This window comes from Sminthopsis crassicaudata, chromosome 2 (genome assembly GCF_048593235.1).
Source record: "Sminthopsis crassicaudata isolate SCR6 chromosome 2, ASM4859323v1, whole genome shotgun sequence".
NCBI classification, from domain to species: Eukaryota; Metazoa; Chordata; class Mammalia; order Dasyuromorphia; family Dasyuridae; genus Sminthopsis; species Sminthopsis crassicaudata.
The window spans coordinates 278,561,870-278,583,836 of record NC_133618.1 but is presented as its reverse complement, the minus strand read 5'-3'; the positions used below and the strand labels follow the sequence as shown (position 1 = coordinate 278,583,836).

The 21,967-nt window shown below is 34.6% G+C and overlaps 1 protein-coding gene across 1 annotated transcript in view; it reads left to right on the top strand.

Moving 5' to 3' along the window:
• AKAP6 (A-kinase anchoring protein 6) overlaps positions 1-21,967 on the top strand; it is a 522,653-nt gene that overhangs the window by 73,516 nt on the left and 427,170 nt on the right. Inside the window, exon 2 of the mRNA XM_074284790.1 lies at positions 7,952-8,329. Within this exon, the coding sequence (XP_074140891.1) occupies positions 7,952-8,329 (378 nt within the window). The remainder of the gene's footprint in view (positions 1-7,951; positions 8,330-21,967) is intronic.

The window sequence follows — 21,967 nt, the reverse complement described above, 5'->3', positions numbered from 1 at the left end:
GATATCTTCAACATAAAGAAGATCTAACTCACTTCCAGTTGATCAATGATGGACAGAGACAACTACACCCAGAGAAGGAACACTGGGAAGTGAATGTAAACTGTTAGCACTACTGTCTATCTACCCAGGTTACTTATAGCTTCGGAATCTAATACTTAACGTGCAACAAGAAAATTGGATTTACACACATATATTGTATCTAGGTTATACTGTAACACATGTAAAATGTATGGGATTGCCTGTCATCTAGGGGAGGGAGTAGAAGGAGGGAGGGGAAAATTTAGAAAAATGAATACAAGGGATAATGTTATAAAAAATTACTCATGCATATATACTGTCAAAAATTTTTATAATTATAAAATTTAAAAAATAAAAATTAAAAAATAAAAAGGGCTGTGTCCATCAAAAAAAAAAGAGAGAATGTCAGTAGAAGTTGTCTTTCTTCTTTAATGACAAAGAAATCCCTATATAGAATACAAATAAGCTGGTTTAGTTAAAGGCAAATAAAAAAATAAAATAAAATAAAAACTTGCTATGACTGGATAGAACTTCTAAGTTGTAAAAGAAATAATTTTTCCAGAATATAATTTTTTCTATGCCATACTACTCAATAGTGAATCTTTGGCTTTGAAAGCTGAGATTATGTCAAGTAGAAACTTTTCCTAAAGAATATTGATTTCTTATTATCTGCTCCTTCTTTCTTCAAGTTAGAATATTTTCTCTTAAGTTTTTGATCTTATTTGGTCCACTATCTTCTTGACTGTGGCATAGATATTTGTATGTATGAAAAAAATGTGCACATGTGTGTGTATATAGCTATAATTATATCTTTTTAGCATCAGCTAAATGTAGTTAGGTATTTAATAAGTTTTCTAAACCTCCAACTTTTTAGATAAGGTTTTTTAGCTGGAAAACTATCTTAAATGGGAAGTCATCAAATTATTTTTGGAGATTATTATTATTATTATTATTTTATTAATATATTTACTTTCAGAGAAAGGTGAGGAATATGAAAATCTCATTAACATTCACTCAGTCCAGTGTCTGCACCACTAATCAATGTTTGGACCATTCATTGGATGACTGAAACTGCTTAATGAATCTTTGTTTGGCAGGAACCAACTGCTGTTGTGGGGTAAACAAGGATGTTGGGATGATGAGGTAGCTGAATCTGGGCTATTTCTATTAAACAGGAGGAATCCAAATCATCTGAGGGCAACAAGGAAAGAGCAGCATGAGGCAGCTTTGAGGGCAGGAAATGATTGATGAAGTGTGTTCTGGCTGACACACAGATTCTATGGTTGGTGTGATGGAGTTAGCAAGTGATTGAGTGGGGAAACCAAGGGAGTGAGAGTGGTCAGTGTGATTAGTAGAAAGGCAATCAACCATCTGCTTGGAGGATAAGCAATCCACAATGGAGATATTAAATGAGGAAAAAAGAGAACAGGAAAAAAAAGGTAATGTCAAAAGGGTTCTTTAAAACTGTATAACTTTCCCATCTACATGTCTTTTCTCCTTTTCACTCCTTTGAAATAATCCTCTTCATTAGAGTCACGGGGATTAGAAAGTGAGTAGGCACTACTAATACCTAGAGAGCAAGAGATGTGTGTCCAGAGGGTAAGGAAGGGGGAGGGGGGCATGTGAGAACAGATTTCTGGAAATGAGCTCTAGAAATTTTACTAGATTCTTCTTAAAAGGCAGTAGCTTTCTTTGGCAATAACTGACCCTAATGCTTTGCAGTTACTTATTGACTTTTCTCTTTAGAGCTAAAAGTCATTCACACTTCACAAGCTCTGTTGACCTCAGGACAATCCAGTGAAATAGGCAGGATGACATATTTTAAACAAAGGAGGTAAATGGCTCCTCATCCCCAGAACAGGCAATAGAGCTCAATTATGCAATTTATTATATAAGCTCTGTTGTATTTGAATTTCTTTTAAAGAACCTAATTGATGGAGATTGTAGTAAAACTGGTGTTTCTCTTTAATTTTTAAATTATTTTTCCTTAACAAAAGCAAAACATAATGACTAAGTTTAGAATTTAAGGGAAATCTCCAGTAATTTCCTCATCTAATTTTTTTTAATACAGACTTCCGGTTCCCCACCCCCTTTTGTTAACCTGGCAGTGATCTGCTAGCAGAGTGGCAATCTTGGAGCAGCAGCTGCTGATGCTAAAGGGTACATATGTGTGAGACAGAAGTAAAAGAGCCCTAATGATATTTGGCTTAATTTTTCACTAGTTTTGTCTTAAATAACAATAACAACAAGAATAATAATACTCACTAGCATTTTCAGGGTGTTTTAAGTTTTGTTTTGTCATCTGATCCTCATAAAAATCTGTTAGTGGATGCTATTATTTTCATATTTATTTTACAAATAAGGAAACTGAGGCTGAGAAAGATTGCACTACTTACCCAAGTACAATTGTACTTGCCCATCTAACAACTGTCTGAGGAAGGATGGTTTTTAAAGATTAAACAGGTTTTTTTTTTAAAGTTTAAAAAATATCTTTGAGAAGAGAGAGAGAATATGAATATGAATATGGAGGGAAATGGAACGAACTATTTTGGTTTGGGTGATTTACAATTTGGCTATATTTGTCCTCAAACTGGCGATAATTTTATTTAGAAGGAACAGTCTCTTCCCAAGAAATGAGAGAACTTGATTCTGATTGGCTCCCTCAGCTGCTCACATTAATATAGTATGGTTGAAATTACCCTGTTATGGGAATTGCTTGGTTTACTTACTAATACAGCCATGGATTGTTCCCTATCCTGTTCTGAATGATGTACTCTGTCTGCCCAAACACTGTTTTCCATAGCGATCCTTGTTTTGGCAACTGTCCCCTTATTCTCAAATCACTTATCACTGTTTGGTCTGCGAAAGGTTTTCCCCTTACTGTACACTTGCAGTGACTATTCTCTTTCCTCCAAATAGGGGATTCAGTAGCTGAGTGCTTAGGCGATCCCATTTGCAAGCTAATAAGGGCATATGAAACAAGTCCCCCAAAGACTTTACAGTGCCCTGTTGGCAGGACACAGAATGGATTCGGGAGTTTATCTTGTTTTGCCACAAAAGAAAATTGGAGCTGGAGGTGGGGAGTAAGAGAAGAGGAGGAGGAAAGAATAGGAAGGAGTTCTTGGTCCTGGGTGGCTGTCAGGGACAAAAGAGCTTACCGTGAGTACAAAACACCGATTCCAGTTTGTTTCTGAGTAAAACAACAAGCAGGAGAAATGGGGTGGTTTCGGTAGCCTGGAAGCTGGGATTCATGTTTTTGTCTGGCTAAAGGGCAGCCTCCTGGAGCCAATTCGATGTTACTCAGTTTCAGTCAGTCCTATCTACATCAGTTTCTCCTTCTTTGGAAGCTGTCAGAGTGATAGCAAAGCCACTCCTTGTCAGTAAGCAATCCATGGTATGTTTTCCTTCTGTTTCTACAGAGCTATAAAAAAGAGCTTTGGGGACGCCTCCTGAAGCCCCCCACCCCAATACAGCTTTTTAAAATTGTTAATGCTTTAAGCTTTTCGGCTTTCATACTCCAAATGTTGCATCTTGCTGTGGCTTTGTAGAAAGAAAAGGATTTAATGGATGTTATTTTTAACAGCAGCTGGGATAAAGGTGGGTATTACCGCTAATACTGGAGAGGCAGCCTACGGACTCAAGCATTTGATAACAGAAGGGGGTCATTGGGTTCCTACAAGCTGATGAGCACCAACCCACCAGCTGCCTTATAGCCAGAGCTATAATTTGGCCTGTATCCTATATGAACTTGGGTTAATGCCATTGTTTCCTTGTGCAGAAGGCTTTTTTATTTACTGGATTCTTTAGTTGCTTTGTGACTAGAGAGGAGCTGTAAGAAGCTGGGCTGTCTGGATGGGAGAGTCTATTCAATCTAATATAGCCAATAGGCCAGGGATGAATTTCTTTCTCTGATCAAATCAAAGAAGAGTAATTAACTTTCCCAGAAGGCAGCTCAACTTGGTAATGACTGTAAAAATATATCTATAAAATAATAGGTGTTCATATAAACTTCCATATTCAGAAGCATTTTCTTTTAGTTGTAAAATGTTTCTTATCAAATAGTACGTGTTACAGGAACATTGGAGTTTGAATGGTCGAATGTGTGCCATTTTAAAAATTTGAGACATTTGTACTAAAATGGGGATTGTGGTGTTGGTGCTGAAAATGTTTAATGAATGAACTTTCATTTCTGTTGCCTGATTATTCTGCTGCAATATTACACATAGACAAGAATTCTCAAATTGTAAAGGTAAAGAAAAAAGAAAGTTGAATACAGAACAGATGATTAAAGAGTATCCTTTTGGGCTTTAATGCTTTTTGTCTCAGTTTTATGTTTTATGTCTGTTTAGGTATAAGAAACTTTAAACCCAAGTGACCATTTTATCAGAATGAATCTGATTTGATAGGTTGATCCAGGAGGATAAGTGATTCTTTCTCTTTATTCCCAGCATTCATCTGCTTTTGATATGTGTATGGTGCAAGTCCTTTACTTATCAAGTACTTAATGGTTTTGATGCTATGTTTCTGTTTGCTTCATGTCTTTTTACTTTTTCATTTGTTATTGTTCTCTGACTTAGGTGGAGAAGAGTGTTGCAGGGAGGGACTCTATCATTCTCAATGCAATTCCCTTCATCTAATACTATGTGCACATAGTTATTAAGATCAGAGCTAGAAAAGACCTTAGTCTAACTTCACTTCACAGATGAGGAGACTGAGTCCAAGTGATTGGTAGTTGGTGATAAAGCCCCTTAGTTCTTATGACTTGGAATAAGTTGAGATAATATGTGTAAAGTTACTTACCACAATGTCTGGCATATAGTAGGTGCTTAAAAATCCTCCTTCCTTCCATCAGTTCCAAATCCAGTGGGGAGTTTTCCCATGGTGCCCTAATTTTGATGAAAAAATATAACTTTGTCCAAATTTCAATCTTTTTTCCCTTAATCTATAAAGTGAGAAAATAATACCTACAGTTTACTTAATCATAGGAAGAACAAAAATTGATAAAATAATTTTGAAATATCTGGATAAATTGCCTAATTAAATAAATGCTGCTATATTGTCAGTGCTGGCCACATAATATTGGATTCACTTGAAAATCTAAAGGCTGAGGAAAAATGTCTTTAAAATAACTATTTGCTTTTTTGGTATATCTATGGTAAGTAGGGTATCTGTCTTAGAGAAGATAGCCAGATTCAGAAGTAGGTATTTGATGCCTCAACTTCATCAGAGCATTCTTCAGTAAAGGGATCTCAATAAATGCTTACTGGTTGATTAATTGATTAACTTGTTAGGTCTAAAGATTTAGACATCAAAGAGATCGCATAGTAGACTGCCCTTGGTGGTTTTTTTATTTCTAAATGCCATCTTAGTTATTTTTAAATTCATAAATGACTAGGTCCAGTTATATTTGTTTCCAACATGGTAAAGGCTAAAATGTGATTAGTAGGTTTTTACTCACTTGACATAAGAAGGCAATTCAATGTTAAGTGAACATAAGGAGATAATATATAAGGCAGAAATTTATCACCCAAACTACATTTATATTGTCATTCTTTTGCAATATGTCCTTGGTACTGTTGATTTTTTTAAAATAAGATCCTGTAAACCAATGTTTCTGATATCCCAGTCTGTTGCTATGGTAATGGTGGTTCAAAAGTTCATCAGTGAATGTTCTTGATCTTGAAGGAAAAAGTAAACTCAAAAAGATTTCAGAAGTACTAGCAAGAAATTTTATCAATATTTGAAATTCCTTTAATAATATGACTTCAAGTAAAAAATTACTCTTCAGGTTTCTTCCAAATCAAGTATCCTATGCTGGTTGTTTTGTTTTAATCCTTAATGAAGGCTGATTGTTTAGTAACTTCAGTTACTAAACTCCAGTTTTGTTGGTCTGGGTATTCTCACTCTGAGGCAGAACACAACCGTTTGTGAAATAAATGGTCTTCGCCAAAATTCTGATCTTTGCCAGGTGATGCTAGGTGATGAGCTTTTCCAGAAATAGTTAGGCTTGTTCCTTTGACAGCAGACATACAGTGTAATGCTAAACCTATATTCAGAGTCTTTTAAAATATGTAGAACCTGCCAGGGCTTTGTTTTTTCTGTTGTTTGACCCAGACTCATCTTCACATTAAATGAAATGCCAAAGAAGGACCTTTAATGGAGGTCTGCATATTTCAAGAGGGAAGTGGTTGGATTTTCTGGTTTAGTCAGAATCTTGAGTCAAAGCCATGTTTATTGTAATAGTGTATTTAATTTGTATTGATTTATATTTGTATTTACATTTACATGTAAAAACAAATTGTAGCTTTCAAATTTTGAATTCCAAATTCTCTCCCTTTTTCCCTTTGCCATTCATTGAAAAGGCAAGCAATTTAATATGTAGTCATGCAAAACATTTCCATATTAGTCAAGTTGTAAAAGAAAATATAGGCTAAAACCCCCCAAAAAAATAAAGTAAAAAATTATGCTTCCATCTATATTAGAGGTGGATAATTTTATTTCTGCCAATATATATATATATATATATCCTTTGCAGGACATATGAAATTATCAACTTAAAAACAAAAGCAGTGGGAAGTTTTTGTAACTACCTTTCAGCTCATCACTGCCTGTGGTTGCCTTAGCAGGGCCAGACCAAATGATTTCATGGGCCTTATATGGCCCATGAGACCAGATGTGCCCCACCCCAATCTCTATTCAGACACCATCAGCTTTTTCTCTAGGTATCAATAGCCTTTTTTCATCATAAGTCCTTCAAAGTTGTCTTGAATTATTGTCTTGCTGAGAATAGCCAAGTCATTCACAGTTGATCATCTTATAATACTATTGTTACTATAGACAATATTCTCATGGTTCTACTCATTTTGCTTTGCATCAGTTCATGTGTTTCCAGGTTTTTCTGAGATCTATTTCATCTTTCTTTATATCACAATGCTATTTCATTACAATCAAAAACTACCAGTTGCTCAGCTATTTCTTAATAGGTGGACTTTCTTTCAATTTTCAAATCTTTGACACCAGAAAAGAGCTACTATAAATATTTGTACAAATAGGTCCTTTTCCTTTAAAAATTTTTTTGTTGGGGTACAGACCTAGTAAGTGAAAAATATTTTGGTATCAAACAATATTTTATCTTTTTTTGCTATTCTTGTTTTAAAGTGGAGATCGTTTATGTGAACTATCTATGAACAATAAGTGGAATGAATTTGTAGAGGAAAAAAAGAGAGGTAGGGTGGAGGCAAGTACATTTTTTTGAACAGGGAGAGCTTCTCATGAGATCATAGATTTAGAGCTAGTAAAGATCTTTAAAGTCATTGACTCCAATCCTGCCCCTTCATTTTACAGAAGAGATAACTAAAGTATAGAGTATGCTTAGCCAATTTGCCCAAGAAGACGCAATTTGAAACCAGGTCTTACTGATTTCAAACTCATTATATTGCTTTTAGTTAGAACTGGAAATAATGTATTTTTTTAAAGTAAAAAACAGTAAGGACTAGAATTATAGGTACTTTCTGCAGAAAGAGTCTGCTTTATCTTAAAAATTAACCAAATCTCACCATGTATTGCAAATGTATATTTTACTTTTTAAAAGGACTAAAAACAAAGTCTCTTGAAAAGAAATTAAGAACTGGAAACTAATATGTTATTTTTGAGACTATTACTTGGTATATTACTCCCTTTTAAAGGTAAAGTGAGGTTTAGAATGACCAAATAATGGGTGCCAAAAGAGGAAGAAAAGAAAAGAAAAATGTGACCAGTACCAAAGATCTCTAATTAATTAATTTATTTGTAATGACAACTGAATATATAATATTAAAGGTATATGCTAAAACATCTATCATGAAAAGAAATGAAAATGTGCTTTTTACATGTTTAAACTGTGAATTGTCAGTCTTATCTAACTCATGTCTTATCCTTTCTTTCTGCATTTTAGCTCTTTTGGAGAGAAGTATGGTTTAGATTTCTCCATGTTAACCATGAGTGTAACCCTGTCACCCATGAGGTCGCAGGAATTGGATGCCATGGCTACTGATGCTTCTCCCATGGTCATCAATATGACCCCTACAGTGGAACAGGGTGAGGGAGAAGATGAGATGAAGGAGGTGGATTCAGACCAACGCTATGAGAAGCCGCCCCCACTCCATACGGGGGCAGACTGGAAGATTGTTCTCCATCTTCCTGAGATTGAAACATGGCTGCGTATGACTTCTGAGAGGGTCAGGGATCTGACTTATTCAGTCCAGCAGGATTCTGAAAGCAAGCATGTGGATGTACATTTAGTGCAACTAAAAGTAAGTAGATTCTCTGGGCTGTAACATTCAAATAATTTAGTAGAATGCCAACTCCTTGAAGGCAAGTTCTGTCTTATTTTTTTCTTTTGCTATTTCAGTGATAAGCTTTGAGGTCAGCTGTGAGCAAACTGCATTTTTAACCTAGTTAAAAGTGGGAAAAAAGGGGAAGGGAGGAGGGGAGGATTTGTAAGGTTTGTGACCTTGGAAACTTCTATAGTCTTCAATCAATTGATCAATCACCAAGCTTTCATTAAATGTCTATCATACTCCAAGTACTGTGTATTTAGGGATTGAACCAAGAATTAATTTGGCCACTATATTAATTTTTAATCTTACTTCATCTCAGAACTTCCAAACTCAAGTGATCCACCAGCTTCAGCTTCCTCTAATTGCAGAGATTATAAACATGATCTACCAAGCCCTGTCCTGTAAATCATAATAAGAAAAATTGTAAGGGGAGAAAAATGGAAGTTCAACTAGTAAAAATAATTAGTTCTGATGTTACTTTTGTCCTTAAATCAGCCTAATGAAGATAAGATTAAATGTTTCCTAAATATCCATACATATACACATATATATATGTGTGTGTATATAATATATATTTTACATATATACATATATATATATATATATATATGTGTGTGTGTGTGTGTGTGTGTGTGTGTGTGTGTGTGTACATGGAGCTACCTATTCAGGAATAAAACACAGCTAGGAAGTGTTAAATGTCTGAGGTCACATTTGAACTCAGGTCCTCCTGACTTCAGGGCTGGTGCTCTAACCACTGTACCACCTAGCTTCTCCAAAGGAATTCTTATTTAACATTTTTTTTTTTTTACTCTAAGATTTTATGGTTCAAAGTAAAGTGCTTTCATACTAACCAATTTAAGATTTATCTGCCTCAGTTTCCTCATATGTTAAATTGTGATAATAATACCTATTTCCTAGAATTATTGAGAGAATAAAATGAGTTAATATTTATAAAGTACTTTGAAATTCTTAGAGTGCTATATAAATCATCATTGTTCTTTTTTCATTATTTAGCCTTGTAGTTTCTAGAATTTTTTTAAAAAATAACTTGAGAATGGCTAAAATGCAGATCAGGTCACTCTCCATGCCTTTGATAACATAAATGAAGATTTCTTTTCTCCAGTTCAGTAAAGAGTAGGAGCCATGCTATAGGTCTATGGAGCTATAGTAACTAGATTAGGTACAGCATTTTGTTTATAATGGAAAACATTCTTCCCCCTTCCACAATTTTAAAGGACAGAAAAGTAAAGGCAGAAAGAAGAATAGAACAAAATTGGGTCCTTAAAAGGAAATATTTCTTGAATTATCTCCCTTTGAATTATGAAAGAGACATTATAATCATTTATTCAATAATCAAGCTTATTTATAAATATCCCAGAAAAGTATCTATCCAACCTCAATTTTAGTATATTTAGTAATAGGGAACTCACTACGTGATGAGGCTGCCAATTTCATTTTTGGACCACTTGAGTTGTGGGTAAATTTTCCTTATGTTAAACAAAAATCTGTCTGCCTTTACCTTCTTAGTTCTTCAGTCTGATTCCAAACAAAACAAACCTAATCCCTCTTCCACATAATAACCCTATAAATATTTGAGGACTGGAATTATAACTATACCTTAAATCTTTCCTTCTGTCATTTGAAATGCTACAATTGGGTCTCTTTTTAGAAGGAAGCCATAGCTTAAGACCCCTGAGGGAAAGAGGAGGAAGGGAATAAATATTTATGTAGCACCTACCATTTGACTGGCACTGCCTAAATACTTTTAAATTATTTTCTTATTTGAGTTTCTCAACTACTATGTGATGTAGGTGTTATCTGCATTTTGAGGAAAAGACAGCAAACAGAAGTTGTGGCTTGTTGTCACATAATTAGTAAAAGTTTTTTTTGACACCAAGCCTAGAGTTCTGTCCACTGCACAATTTAGCTGCCTCTAAGCCCATTTAGAAGCTCAGAAGGGAAGGAAAATAAAATCCTGAGAGGAAGAAATGGCTAAAAATAAATTTCACAGTTTCACCTAAGTCTGACTTTGGTCCAATTGAGAAGCAATTCCTGAAGGCCAGTATGAAAAACTCCTCATTTATATACTGAAATAAAAGAGGCTTGAAAGAGAAGACTCTCTATTCTGTAGAAGGCTGAGGTTGTCTGTCCTAAACCTCGGTCATCTTTAGAATGTTGTTTTACCTATTTGATCCAGAATTCAAAGAATCACTGGGAAATTATCTCCCACTAAGCTTTTGGGCAAAGTATTCAGGGGTCGCTTGAGATATGACTAGACTGATAAAACCACTTTATAAGTTTCTTAGAATTAGTGGCAAAGTCACTTGGCTTTAAGGAATTGAGGTGATAGGACTTAGATTGACCAATTGTTCCTCTTATAGTTTTTTGTCATCTTTGTAGATATATATCAGTAATCATCCATGAAGGCTACGATCCTTAAATTAACATTCTTAGTTTTTTCTTTTTTACCTATTATTATGCGTTTATTGGTATATAATAAGATCTTAATAAATGCTTGTCACATTATCAGCAAGAAGGTCCCTTTTTTGCAGCTTAAAAATGATAGCTTTACTAATAATTAATGTGCAACAAGAAAATGGTATTTACACACATATATTGTATCTAGGTTATATTGTAACACATGTAAAATGTATGGGATTACCTGTCATCGGGGGGAGGGAATGGAGGGAGGGAGGGGATAATTTGGAAAAATGAATAATAAAAAAATGATAGCTTTATTTAAAGAAATTTAAAGAAATAAATGCTTGTTTTTATGATAAAATTTTAGTAAGAAGCAATCTCTGAAATATGTAACACCTACCAACTCTCTAGATATCACAAAATTAAAATATTCTTATTTTCTGTGGTAGTCTTTATTATTATTATTTTTAGCTATAGATAACATAGTATGGCAGCAAAGATTATACATCAGTAATGTAAATGTATTATAAGACTTCCCTCTGGAGCTTTGTATTATATGATAGATTAATTGGATTGTTGCTTTACCCTCTTCTCTTCTATATAACAAGTTCCCTTTATCCAGTGTATGTAACGTGCTCTCCTGGCAGTTACAATTACTAGACTGTCCTAGACCCACCAGAGTACCTTTGACCACTGTCCTCTGCAGTGTGAGCTCTACCCGGCTCGCCTCCTCTGAGGCCTTCAAAGGTCTCTGACCACAATCTCTTGAAGCTATAGCTTAATAACCGGTAGCGCACTCAAAAACAGCCACGTGTAATCTTAAAAGCCTTTATTATACCTACTCACATAATGCCCTAACTGATGCCCTGACTTGTTGGTTCCCGAGTGAACACCTGGTCAGAAGACCCATGTGTTCACTACCAAAACCCTTACCTCTTTTGGCTACCCATCTTGGCTTGGCCACCCAGGCTAGGGAGCCAGGGTGAAGAACGCCAGATTAAAGAGAGGCGATTGCTGCCTGCAGTGGGCTTACATAGGGCCTGTGAGGTCACACGCACAGCCAATCAGCGAGAGAGTCACCCATTACGAAGCTATCTCAATATGGCCAGGATCCCGCCCAAGGGCAGTCCTAATATCCACAGAATTACTTCCGGGCCTCAATCTCCCGATGCGCTGTGGTGCAGCCCATTTAAAGGCCCCTTACAATTCCCTTTCTCTTGTTTTGCGGGAACTGCACATCTCACCAAGCTAAACTTTTAGCACCAGCTATAGTTCACTTGATCCATGAGATGACAGAGTGTTATGCCCAAGGAGGTACAAAGCAGCAGATCAGTAAACAGAAGTATGATAATAAGAACCAGGCTCAACAGTGGCCCAAGTGTTCAACCCATTCATCAGTCATACTTGAGGTAATAAGCCAATGAGATAGGATGTCAACACTGAGGTGGGAAGTCAAAAAGGTAAAACATCACAATTCTAATTAACAAATATCAGTGAGGTAGGTTGTCACAATTCTAGTTACATTTATCACAGTTCTAGACCAATTCTAGTTTCTTACAATTTTCTGTTGCACTTTTCACACTCCTAGAACAATTCTAGCTTATCACAATTCTCAATTGCACTTTTCACAATTCTAGAACAATTCTAGCTTATCACAATTCTCTATTGCACTTTTCACAATCCTTATCTATAAAATGAGAAGTCTGAGCTTGATAGACCATAAAGTCTCCTCTGGCTCTAAGGTCTCATGTTCTTAAATTCTAGTCACGGGCGGATCTGCCTGTCTCAAGCCTTTCCCCACTCTAGTCCATTCTCCATTCAACCACTAAATTGATTTTTTTCTGAAGCACAGATCTGATGATGTCAGTCCTTTCTTTACTCAATGAATTCCAGTAGTTTCCTTTTGCTTTCAAGCGAAAATACAAAATACTTTATTTGCCACTCAGAGAACTTCATAACCTAGTTCCTTGGGCTTTTACAATCTTGTTACACCTTATTCCCTAATAAGGGCTTTCCTACCACCAAGAAGCTCCATTTCTGTGCCCCAAGCATTTTCTCTGGCTATCTCCTATACCTAGAACATTATTCCTCTCTGCTCTGATTATTGACCTTCTTGGATATAACTCCACTTCAATTCATAAAATAAGTCAAAGCAATACCTATTATTTCATAATGTCATTCATTAGTTCTCTTCAAAAATGAGGAACAAAAGATAACTCCCTGGCCTCCTTTAAGCTCTAAATTAAAATCCTTCCTTCTATAGAATACCTTTCCTAACCCCTATTTGTTTTTTTCAAATTAATTAATTAATTAAATTTTTATTGTTTAATTATTTTTTTTATTTTAAAATATATATTTTTAAAAATTATTATTTATTTTAAAAATTATATTCTTAATTTTATTTATATGTAACATAAATAAAATTTAAAAACAATTTTTAAATATTTCATTTTTATCCTATACAAAAGCTTGTTTGTGTATATATGTTTCATGTTGTCTTTCCTTCTCCCCCTCAACCACCATAATGTAAGTTCCTTGGAAGGATAGGAACCATCTTTTACCTTTTTATGTATCTTTAGCATTTAGCATAGTACTTGGCACTTATTAAAAGTGTTTATTGATAGATTTTTTTATTGCTATGTCATTGAACAGGTAAGTTATTATAAGAAATTATTATTCCAATCCTAAATTTACAACATAATAACCTCAATGTCTGAAATAGTAATAATGAGCAAATAGAGGCCTTTTCCTCAGCTTACACTTTCCCTCCCTCCAAGCTTCTACTATTCATTTAAAAATTAAATTGCATCTCTACTTCACACATGGGTTTCAGTTTCCAATGCCTTCCAAGTGACACCATGGAGTCAAATTCATATAGCCAGCAGTTTTAATCTGGCTATGTGAAATGCTTCTTTTCAAGATAGAAAACATGGCTTACATTAACACTTAACTCTTCAAACTGAAGTATAAATACAAAGATAATTTATGAATGTTCTCTCCCACTTAGAACATTAGCCAACATTTTGTCTCTAGTTGTAATGCATATTTAAACATATACATATTTAGTGTTCTCAGAATTTTTAATACCTTCTTTCTACAACATGTTCCAGGAATTCTAAGTCCTACGTGGGACTTAGGGAACTGAAGAAATTCTGATGCCTCTGTGAGGATGTGCTGCTAAATGTTTAACAACTGACTCTCAGTGTGGGGGAGGGAATAGTGTATCCATGACATACTTTTAAATTTAAACTACTTATTAGAAAGTTCTAGGCAATCAGCAAGACAATAATTTATCTCTGACTTGTAGCTTTTCCTAACATTTTTCCTAACAATTCACATTGAAAATTTAACAACCAGCTTTCACCAGTTAGTACCAGCTACCTCCAGCACACCTCTGGAGGTGTGTGATGACAATAAGGTTCACTCTAATTTTAGGGCACTGAATTTATCTCACATAATCTTAAAGATCAGATTATTGTTTTTAATGTAGAGCCATGCTGTTTTGCTTTTTTTTTTTTTTTAATAGGATCATAGTATTTAGAATTGAAAGGGACCTTACAGAATATTTCCTCCACCCTCCTTATGTTACAGATGAAGAAACTGAAGCTCAAAGGGATTTGGGTAGTTCTTTCAAAATTATTCAAATGGCCAGTGGCAAATAGAAAATTTGAATTTAGTTCTTCTGACTTTTTCAGACTTTTTTAGACAAAAACTAAGATGCTTCTTTTGCTGAGTGGTCCAATGGCTTACTTATTGTCCTTTTTACTTTGTGGTCATTTAGTGGTAACTTGTCCTTAGTGCTCCAGGGGCCAGTGTAATATTCTTGGTCTGCTTTCTTGATCTTCCCAGTTAATTTTTTTTCTTGTTAAAAATTTTAAGGTTTGCCTTTTCTTTCCAAAACAAAGATGTTGATAAAATTTAAACTTTATAATAAATGTTATGGTTCCACATAACTAACATTGTACAAACACCTGAGAGCATGGATATTATGGAGCCAATTTAAAAAAAGACAATTTCAAAGAGGATAATTTTTTTAAAAGATTAGATGACTCAAATATATTTTTGTGAAGCTTTTTTCTCCATTTCTCCTTACAACCTTCATTTTAGAAATTGGAAATATACAAATACTTTAGTTTCTTGTTGCCTAAGTATTCTTTGGTAAGAAATGTGACAAAATTTTATTATTTTTTTAGAAAGTTATTTTTTTTCTTTTGACCCAGAAGCTTGCACTGTTCAAGGAAATCAGACTAAACCTTAAAAGGTCTGGAGTTTAGCTCAGGCCTCTGGACTGTTTCTAAATGAGACATAGTGAATTCATTTCTTGATTTCTTTCTCAGCAAAGTTTGTTATTGTTCCTATTTTTAGAAATGTGGAAGGAAAATATAAACCTTCTCTACTTTATGGAAGAAAATAGATAAGCTTTAGGAGTTCTCATGGTAAATAATAACGTGTATGTCTTGATAAGCAAGCATTTATTAAGCACCCACTATTTATCAGTCTTTAATCTTTCTGTGGTATACAGAGTAACATTTACTAATACTAGAAAGTCCTGGCTGTATAGGCTTAGCTAGTTTTTCCCTAATAAGGTAATAAGAGTTCAAGCTAGATTATCCTTGGCAGTAAAGATATAGATATACCAGGCATAGTAGTCTACACCTTTAATCCCAGCTACCGAGGAGGCTAAAATGAGATGGAGACTCACATTCTTTAATTTGAAAAAAAAATTACATATGATGGATTAATGACATTTGTATATAATATAAAAACCTTCCTGAATCCTATTTTGAAAATCCAATTATCTTATTTTCTTCATTCCCACAAAAAAACAAAAAACAAAAAACAAAAAAAAAACCTTTTTAATGACTTCCTCCCATGATAAAGTCAGGTTCACAAAGTATCTTTTATCCCCTTGTCTGGATATGATCTGTCCTTTCTTTTATTAGCATTTTCAATGGGTCCATATTCTGTCCTAAACTCTCCTTTGTTTAAAAATAAAAATTATTTATGAATACACAGCTATAATATACACTGTATAATATATATTATAATTATTCATCTATCTGTCTCATATTTGATTTCCTTTTATGGCCTAGAACATTTTAGGTGCTTTATCGATGTTTGTTTGAATTGAATTCAGTGGTCTAACTTGAATTTTATCTTTAATCTTTATCTGATGGGAAAGAAATGAATAAACAATGAAAGGTCAAAAAACAGAGAGAAGGATTCAGCTCCTTAATAACATTAATTATATATTCTTGACATTGCAATTTTGAGAAATTAAATCAATTTTTTCTCCCAGAGTGATGAACATTCCACTGCTCTGGTGGCAGAGTTGAATTTATGGCCTTTTTCTTTTCACACTTCGGAAAGGCCCACTTGCAAACTAATAACTAGATAGTAAAAAGTAACAGGGAGAGACTGAGGAAGCCTAAATGATAATTACTCATAACTTCTCTAGTCTTCATTCAAATTGTTGGGGCCGACAATATTTTCTGTGAAAATGAAACTGAATGTTAGGAATATCTGCCACACTTTACATGGACAGACGGCAAAGAAGAATTGGAGTATAGGGAATTTCTTTAAACAGATTCCCAGCTTCCAAGAAAATGTTCTCAAGTTACTCATCTGTGCAATCATATGATGAACATTCAAAGAAATAATATTGCTGTCAAAAGAAGTCAATGCATTTGGAAGAATCAGAGAAACCAGGTTATGTCTGTCCTTCTGTTTCAATGATCTTGTTTTCTCATCTTTACCAAAAACTAAAACAATAAAAACCTCCTTATTGTGCCCATTTCTCCTTTTGGCTATTGTGTTCCCTCTTTTCTCCTTCCCTTTTCAGTCAAATTTGTTGAAAATATGTGCTTTGCCATTTCCTTTTCATCCATTCCTTTCTTAATGCTCCTGTAATCTGTTTTCCATTCCTATCAAAACTACTTTTAAACATGACCAATAATATTCTTCTTGCCTAATCTAACGGGTTTTTCTCTATCTTCATTAAAAGAAACAAATAAAAAAAACCCAAAATTTTATTGCACCTGGCTCTGTTGGCCACTTGCTTCATGAAACTCTTCTCCCTTTATTTCAATGATGCTGTCCTTTCTGGTTTTCCTCTTGATTGCCTATATGTCTTTTTCCTGCCTCTTTTGGTACATATTATTTTTCCAGTCCTCTTATTGGAGATGCCCTTAACATTGTGTCTTTGACTCTATTTTATCCTGTTGTTCTGTACTCAACATATTTCCTTGGCGAGCTCATTAGTTCTCCATTGTCTCAACTCTTGCCTCTGCAACTCACTTTCAAATCTACATCTCCACCATAGACTTCTTACTTGTATTCCATTTTCCCCCTCTTTTTAGAATACTTATGACTTTATAAAACATCTGTTACTTGGGATTTATTGTTTAGTTGTGTCCAACTTTTCCTGAGCCCAAGGACCCCATGAGATTTTTTTCTTAACAAACATATTGGCATGCTTTGCCATTTATTTCTCCTGTGTATTAAGGGAAACTGTATATTAAGGCAAAGTCTTATCCTGAATTGCACTACTAGTTAGTCTGAAGCCAAATTTAAACTTATGTCTTGTGGATCTGATGCGTTATCCGCTGAGCCAACCTACTACCCCCAACTTGAAATACTAGGTTGTTGTTTTTTTAAATTTAATTTAATTTAATTTTTTTAATAATATCCCTTGTATTCATTTTTCCAAATTATCCCCCCCTCCTTCCACTCCCTCCCCCCATGACAGGCAATCCCATACATTTTACATGTGTTACAATATAACCTAGATACAATATATGTGTGTAAATACCATTTTCTTGTTGCACATTAAGTATTAGATTCCAAAGGTATAAGTAACCTGGGTAGATAGACAGTAGTGCTGACAATTTATATTCACTTCCCAGTGTTCCTTCTCTGGGTGTATTTATTTCTGTCCATCATTGATCAACTGGAAGTGAGTTGGATCTTCTTTATGTTGAAGATTTCCACTTCCATCAGAATACATCTTCATACAGGATTGAAGTGTACAGCGATCTTCTGGTTCTGTCAGAAATACTAGGTTTTAATAAATGCTTGTTGGTGGGGCAGCTAGGTGGTGCAGACAGAGCACCAGCCCTGATCTGAGTTCAAATCTGGCCTCAGACACTTAACACTTCCTGGCTGTGTGACCCTGGGCAAGTCACTTAACCCCAATTGTCCCAGCAAAACAAACAAATAAAAATGCTTGTTGGCATATTATCTAAAATCAGTGAAGTGATAATCTGGCTGCAGTCTGCTTTGATCAAATATATCTGGATTATATTCAGTTCTTGGCATCATGTTTTAAAAGGACTTCAATAAGCTAAAGAGAATGTAAAGAAGGGCAATCAGAATGGTGAAAGGTCTTAAGATCATAGAGTATTAAAGTTTTTCAAATGACTCTCATACTCTGATTGAAAGACTTGGGGATGTATGGTGTGGAGAAGACAAGAATCATTTCTGATCAGTATATATGTAGGGGTATTAACTTCAGTTCTGGGTGCTATTTAAGATTTTTTTTAAGTTATTGACAACCTAAAGAGGGAAAAGATGAGAATAAGCAGAATGGTAAAGCATCTTGAGATCACATAATATGAAAATTGTTTAAAGGCACATTGGAGATGTTTGGCCTGGAAAAGAGACTTGTGAGAGACATGATAAGTATTTTAAAATATTTGAAGGGTAAGCATATGGAGTAAGAATTTCTATTTAGCTCCAGAAAATGAGAATTATGACTAATGATGTGAAATTTCAGATACTGATTTCATTCAGTGTAAGGAAACCTTTTCTAATAATTAAAGCCAAGCAAAAGGAGAAAATTTTGTCTCAGGAGAGAATAGAAGTCTTCAAGCAAAAGCTGAATTACCACTTTTTGTATGAGGTAATGGGAATTCTTGGGCAGGTGCAGGTTGAACTAATCAGTGGTCTGTGTGGTGTTGTATACATGTAGAGCCAGTATGGTTCCAAATTGAACCTTAAATCCTCTTGATTCCAAATTCCTTTTCACCAGTCTGTTTTTTTAAATCACAAAAGGCTTAATTTGTTGGCTGTGATCACATAACAAGCTAATGTTTTAACTCTGGGTACATAATAGCTCTTCTTTTGATGTTTATATGTCTCTTGGCAATGTGCTTTTCCAGTACTCAAATGTGGAGCCCTTCCTCCTTCCTATGAGCTTTCCTCAACACTGCTATCCCAAATCTCTTCCATATTCTCAATTATCACCATATTGACAGCCAATTCCAAATAGTTTAAGATTTCATTGTAAAAAATTGATCACCCAGAAATTCTGCCTTTTGGATTTTTCATTTGTTTCAGTCTTATTCTTAGGACACACACCAAAAAATTAGCTTTACCAACATTAAATCAACATGCATTTTAAAGCATCTTCTATGTGCCAGGTACAAAGACACAAATTATACCGACTCTGCCTTCAAGGAATTTTTACTCTAGTACACTGTGGAGGAGATGTAGCTAGATAGCAGTTGATCTGAAAAAAAAAAGTTAGGGATTTTCGGTATTTGCAAGCCAATAAGAGTCAACAGGATGATATGATAGGAGTCAACAAAAGTTGATGTGATTTTAGAGTGCATAAAGATGAACCTAGGATCCAAAATGAGGGAAAGGGAGTAAAGAAGGGTAATCATTTTACTTGCTCTGCTGTGGTTCTATTACATGTTTTAGGAAGGGTGTTTTTTGACAAGCTGCATAACATCCAAAAAAGGGGAACCAGAATAGTGACAGGAATTCAAGTTTATGCCGTATGAAGATTGGTTGAAGCCAGTAGAAATGTTTAGCTCAGAGAAGAGAAATCTTAGTAAGAACATTCATAGGATTTTTCATTTAACATGGAGAGCAAATTTAAAATGAAAGTATCTACAACATAAAAATAGAGCCAAAGTAGATAAAAAGAGTACTGAGTGCTATACGAGAACCTTAAATGTTAGGTTAAAATTTTTTTTAGATGATTCAATAGTTTACATTCTGGTTTATCAGGGCATTTTACTACAAAGCACAGCATCATATAATTCCCTCTAGATGCTTAGCCTAAATTTTGTTTGCATATCATTGATCTTTCAATATTGTTGAATTTTTTTTTTTTTTTTTGGACTCTGCGTACAGAAAATCTCCTCCCACTTTTTGATGTTGATGGATCTCTAGTTTTCAACTGTGATCTTATCTCCCTAGGTTGCTGCTTAGACCAGCTGTGATTATTCAGAGAAGATGTTCTTTTGCCATTTAATCTTTCCTCATTAGTCAATCACATTATACTTCCATTATTCATTGTTATTTCTTTTTTTCTTTTTTTTTGGAATTTCTCCAAGTTGTCAACACCATCTTCTACTAGGACCCTCAAAACAGAATGTAACCTTCAAGTTAAATTCCTGTTTGATTAGGTGGGCCATGTATCATGTAGGCTCCATAAGGATTAACTTAGGTCTTAACTTGGTCGTATATGATTATAGTGAAGAGAAGTCTATAACTAGGAATTCTTGTGTCTGTGGTGAATTCAGTTGTGGGAACATGTTACAGGGTAGTCTTGATCAGTCTAGTCCTGAAATAGTGTAGGTTCAAAATGGGAAAGCACTGAGATATTCAGAATCCATGTAATAAGTTAACTAAAAAGTTGTATATGAAGGGAGATTTTTCTTTTTCTTTTTCTTTTTAAATTTAATTATAGTTTTTATTTACCAGATATATGCATGGGTAATTTTACAGCATTGACAATTACCAAACCTTTTCTTCCAATTTTTCCCCTCCTTCTCGCCCCCCCCCCAAGATGGCAGATTGACCAATACATGTTACATATGTTAAAGTATAAGTTAAATACAATATATGTATACATGTCCAAACAGTTGTTTTGCTGTACAAAAAGAATCGGACTTTGAAATAGTGTAAAATTAACCTGTGAAGGAAATAAAAAATGCAGGCAGATAAAATAGAAGGATTGGGAATTCTATGTAGTGGTTCATAGTCATCTCCCAGAGTTCTTTCGCTGAGCATAGCTGGTTCAGTTCATTACTGCTCTATTGGAACTGATTTGGTTCATCTTTGTTGAAAATGACCATATCCATCAAAATTGATCATCATACAGTATTGTTATTGAAGTATACAACAATCTCCTGGTCCTGCTCATTTCACTCAGCATCAGTTCATGTAAGTCTCTCCAGGCCTTTCTGAAATCATCCTGCTGGTCATTTCTTACAGAACAATAATATTCCATAATATTCATATACCATAATTTATTCAGCCATTCTCCCATTGATGGGCATCCACTCAGTTTCCAGTTTCTGGCCACTACAAAGAGGGCTGCCACAAACATTCTTGCACATACAGGTCCCTTTCCCTTCTTTAAGATCTCTTTGGGATATAAGCCCAGTAGTAACACTGCTGGGTCAAAGGGTATGCACAGTTTGATAACTTTTTGAGCATAGTTCCAAATTGCTCTCCAGAATGGCTGGATGTATTCACAACTCCATCAACAATGGATCAGTGTCCCAGTTTTCCCACATCCTCTCCAACATTGTGCATTATCTTTCCCTGTCATTCTAGCCAATCTGACAGGTGTATAGTTGTATCTTAGATTTGTCTTAATTTGCATTTCTCTGATTATTAATGATTTGGAGCATCTTTTCATGTGGTTAGAAATAGTTTCAATTTCTTCATCTGAGAATTTTTCATATCTTTTGACCATTTATCAATTGGAGAATGGCTTGATTTCTTATAAATTAGAGTCAATTCTCTATATATTTTGGAAATGAGGCCTTTATTGGAACCTTTGTCTGTAACAATGTTTTCCCAGTTTATTGTTTCTCTTCTGATTTTATTTGCATTAGTTTTGTTTGTACAAAACCTTTTAAATTTGATATAATCAAAGTTTTCTATTTTGTGATCAATAATGATTTCTAGTTCTTCTTTGGACATAAATTCATTCCTCTTCCATAGGTCTGAGAGGTAAACTATCCTATGTTCCTCTAATTTTTTTATAATCTCATTCGTTATGCCTAGGTTATGAACCTATTTTGACCTGAGCTTAGGGTATGGTGTTAAGTGTGGGTCAATGCCTAGTTTCTGGCATATTAATTTCCAATTTTCCCAGAAATTTTTGTCAAACAGTGAGTTCTTATCCCAAAAGCTGAGGTCTTTGGGTTTGTCAAACACTAGATTATTGAAGTTATTGTCTGCTTTTT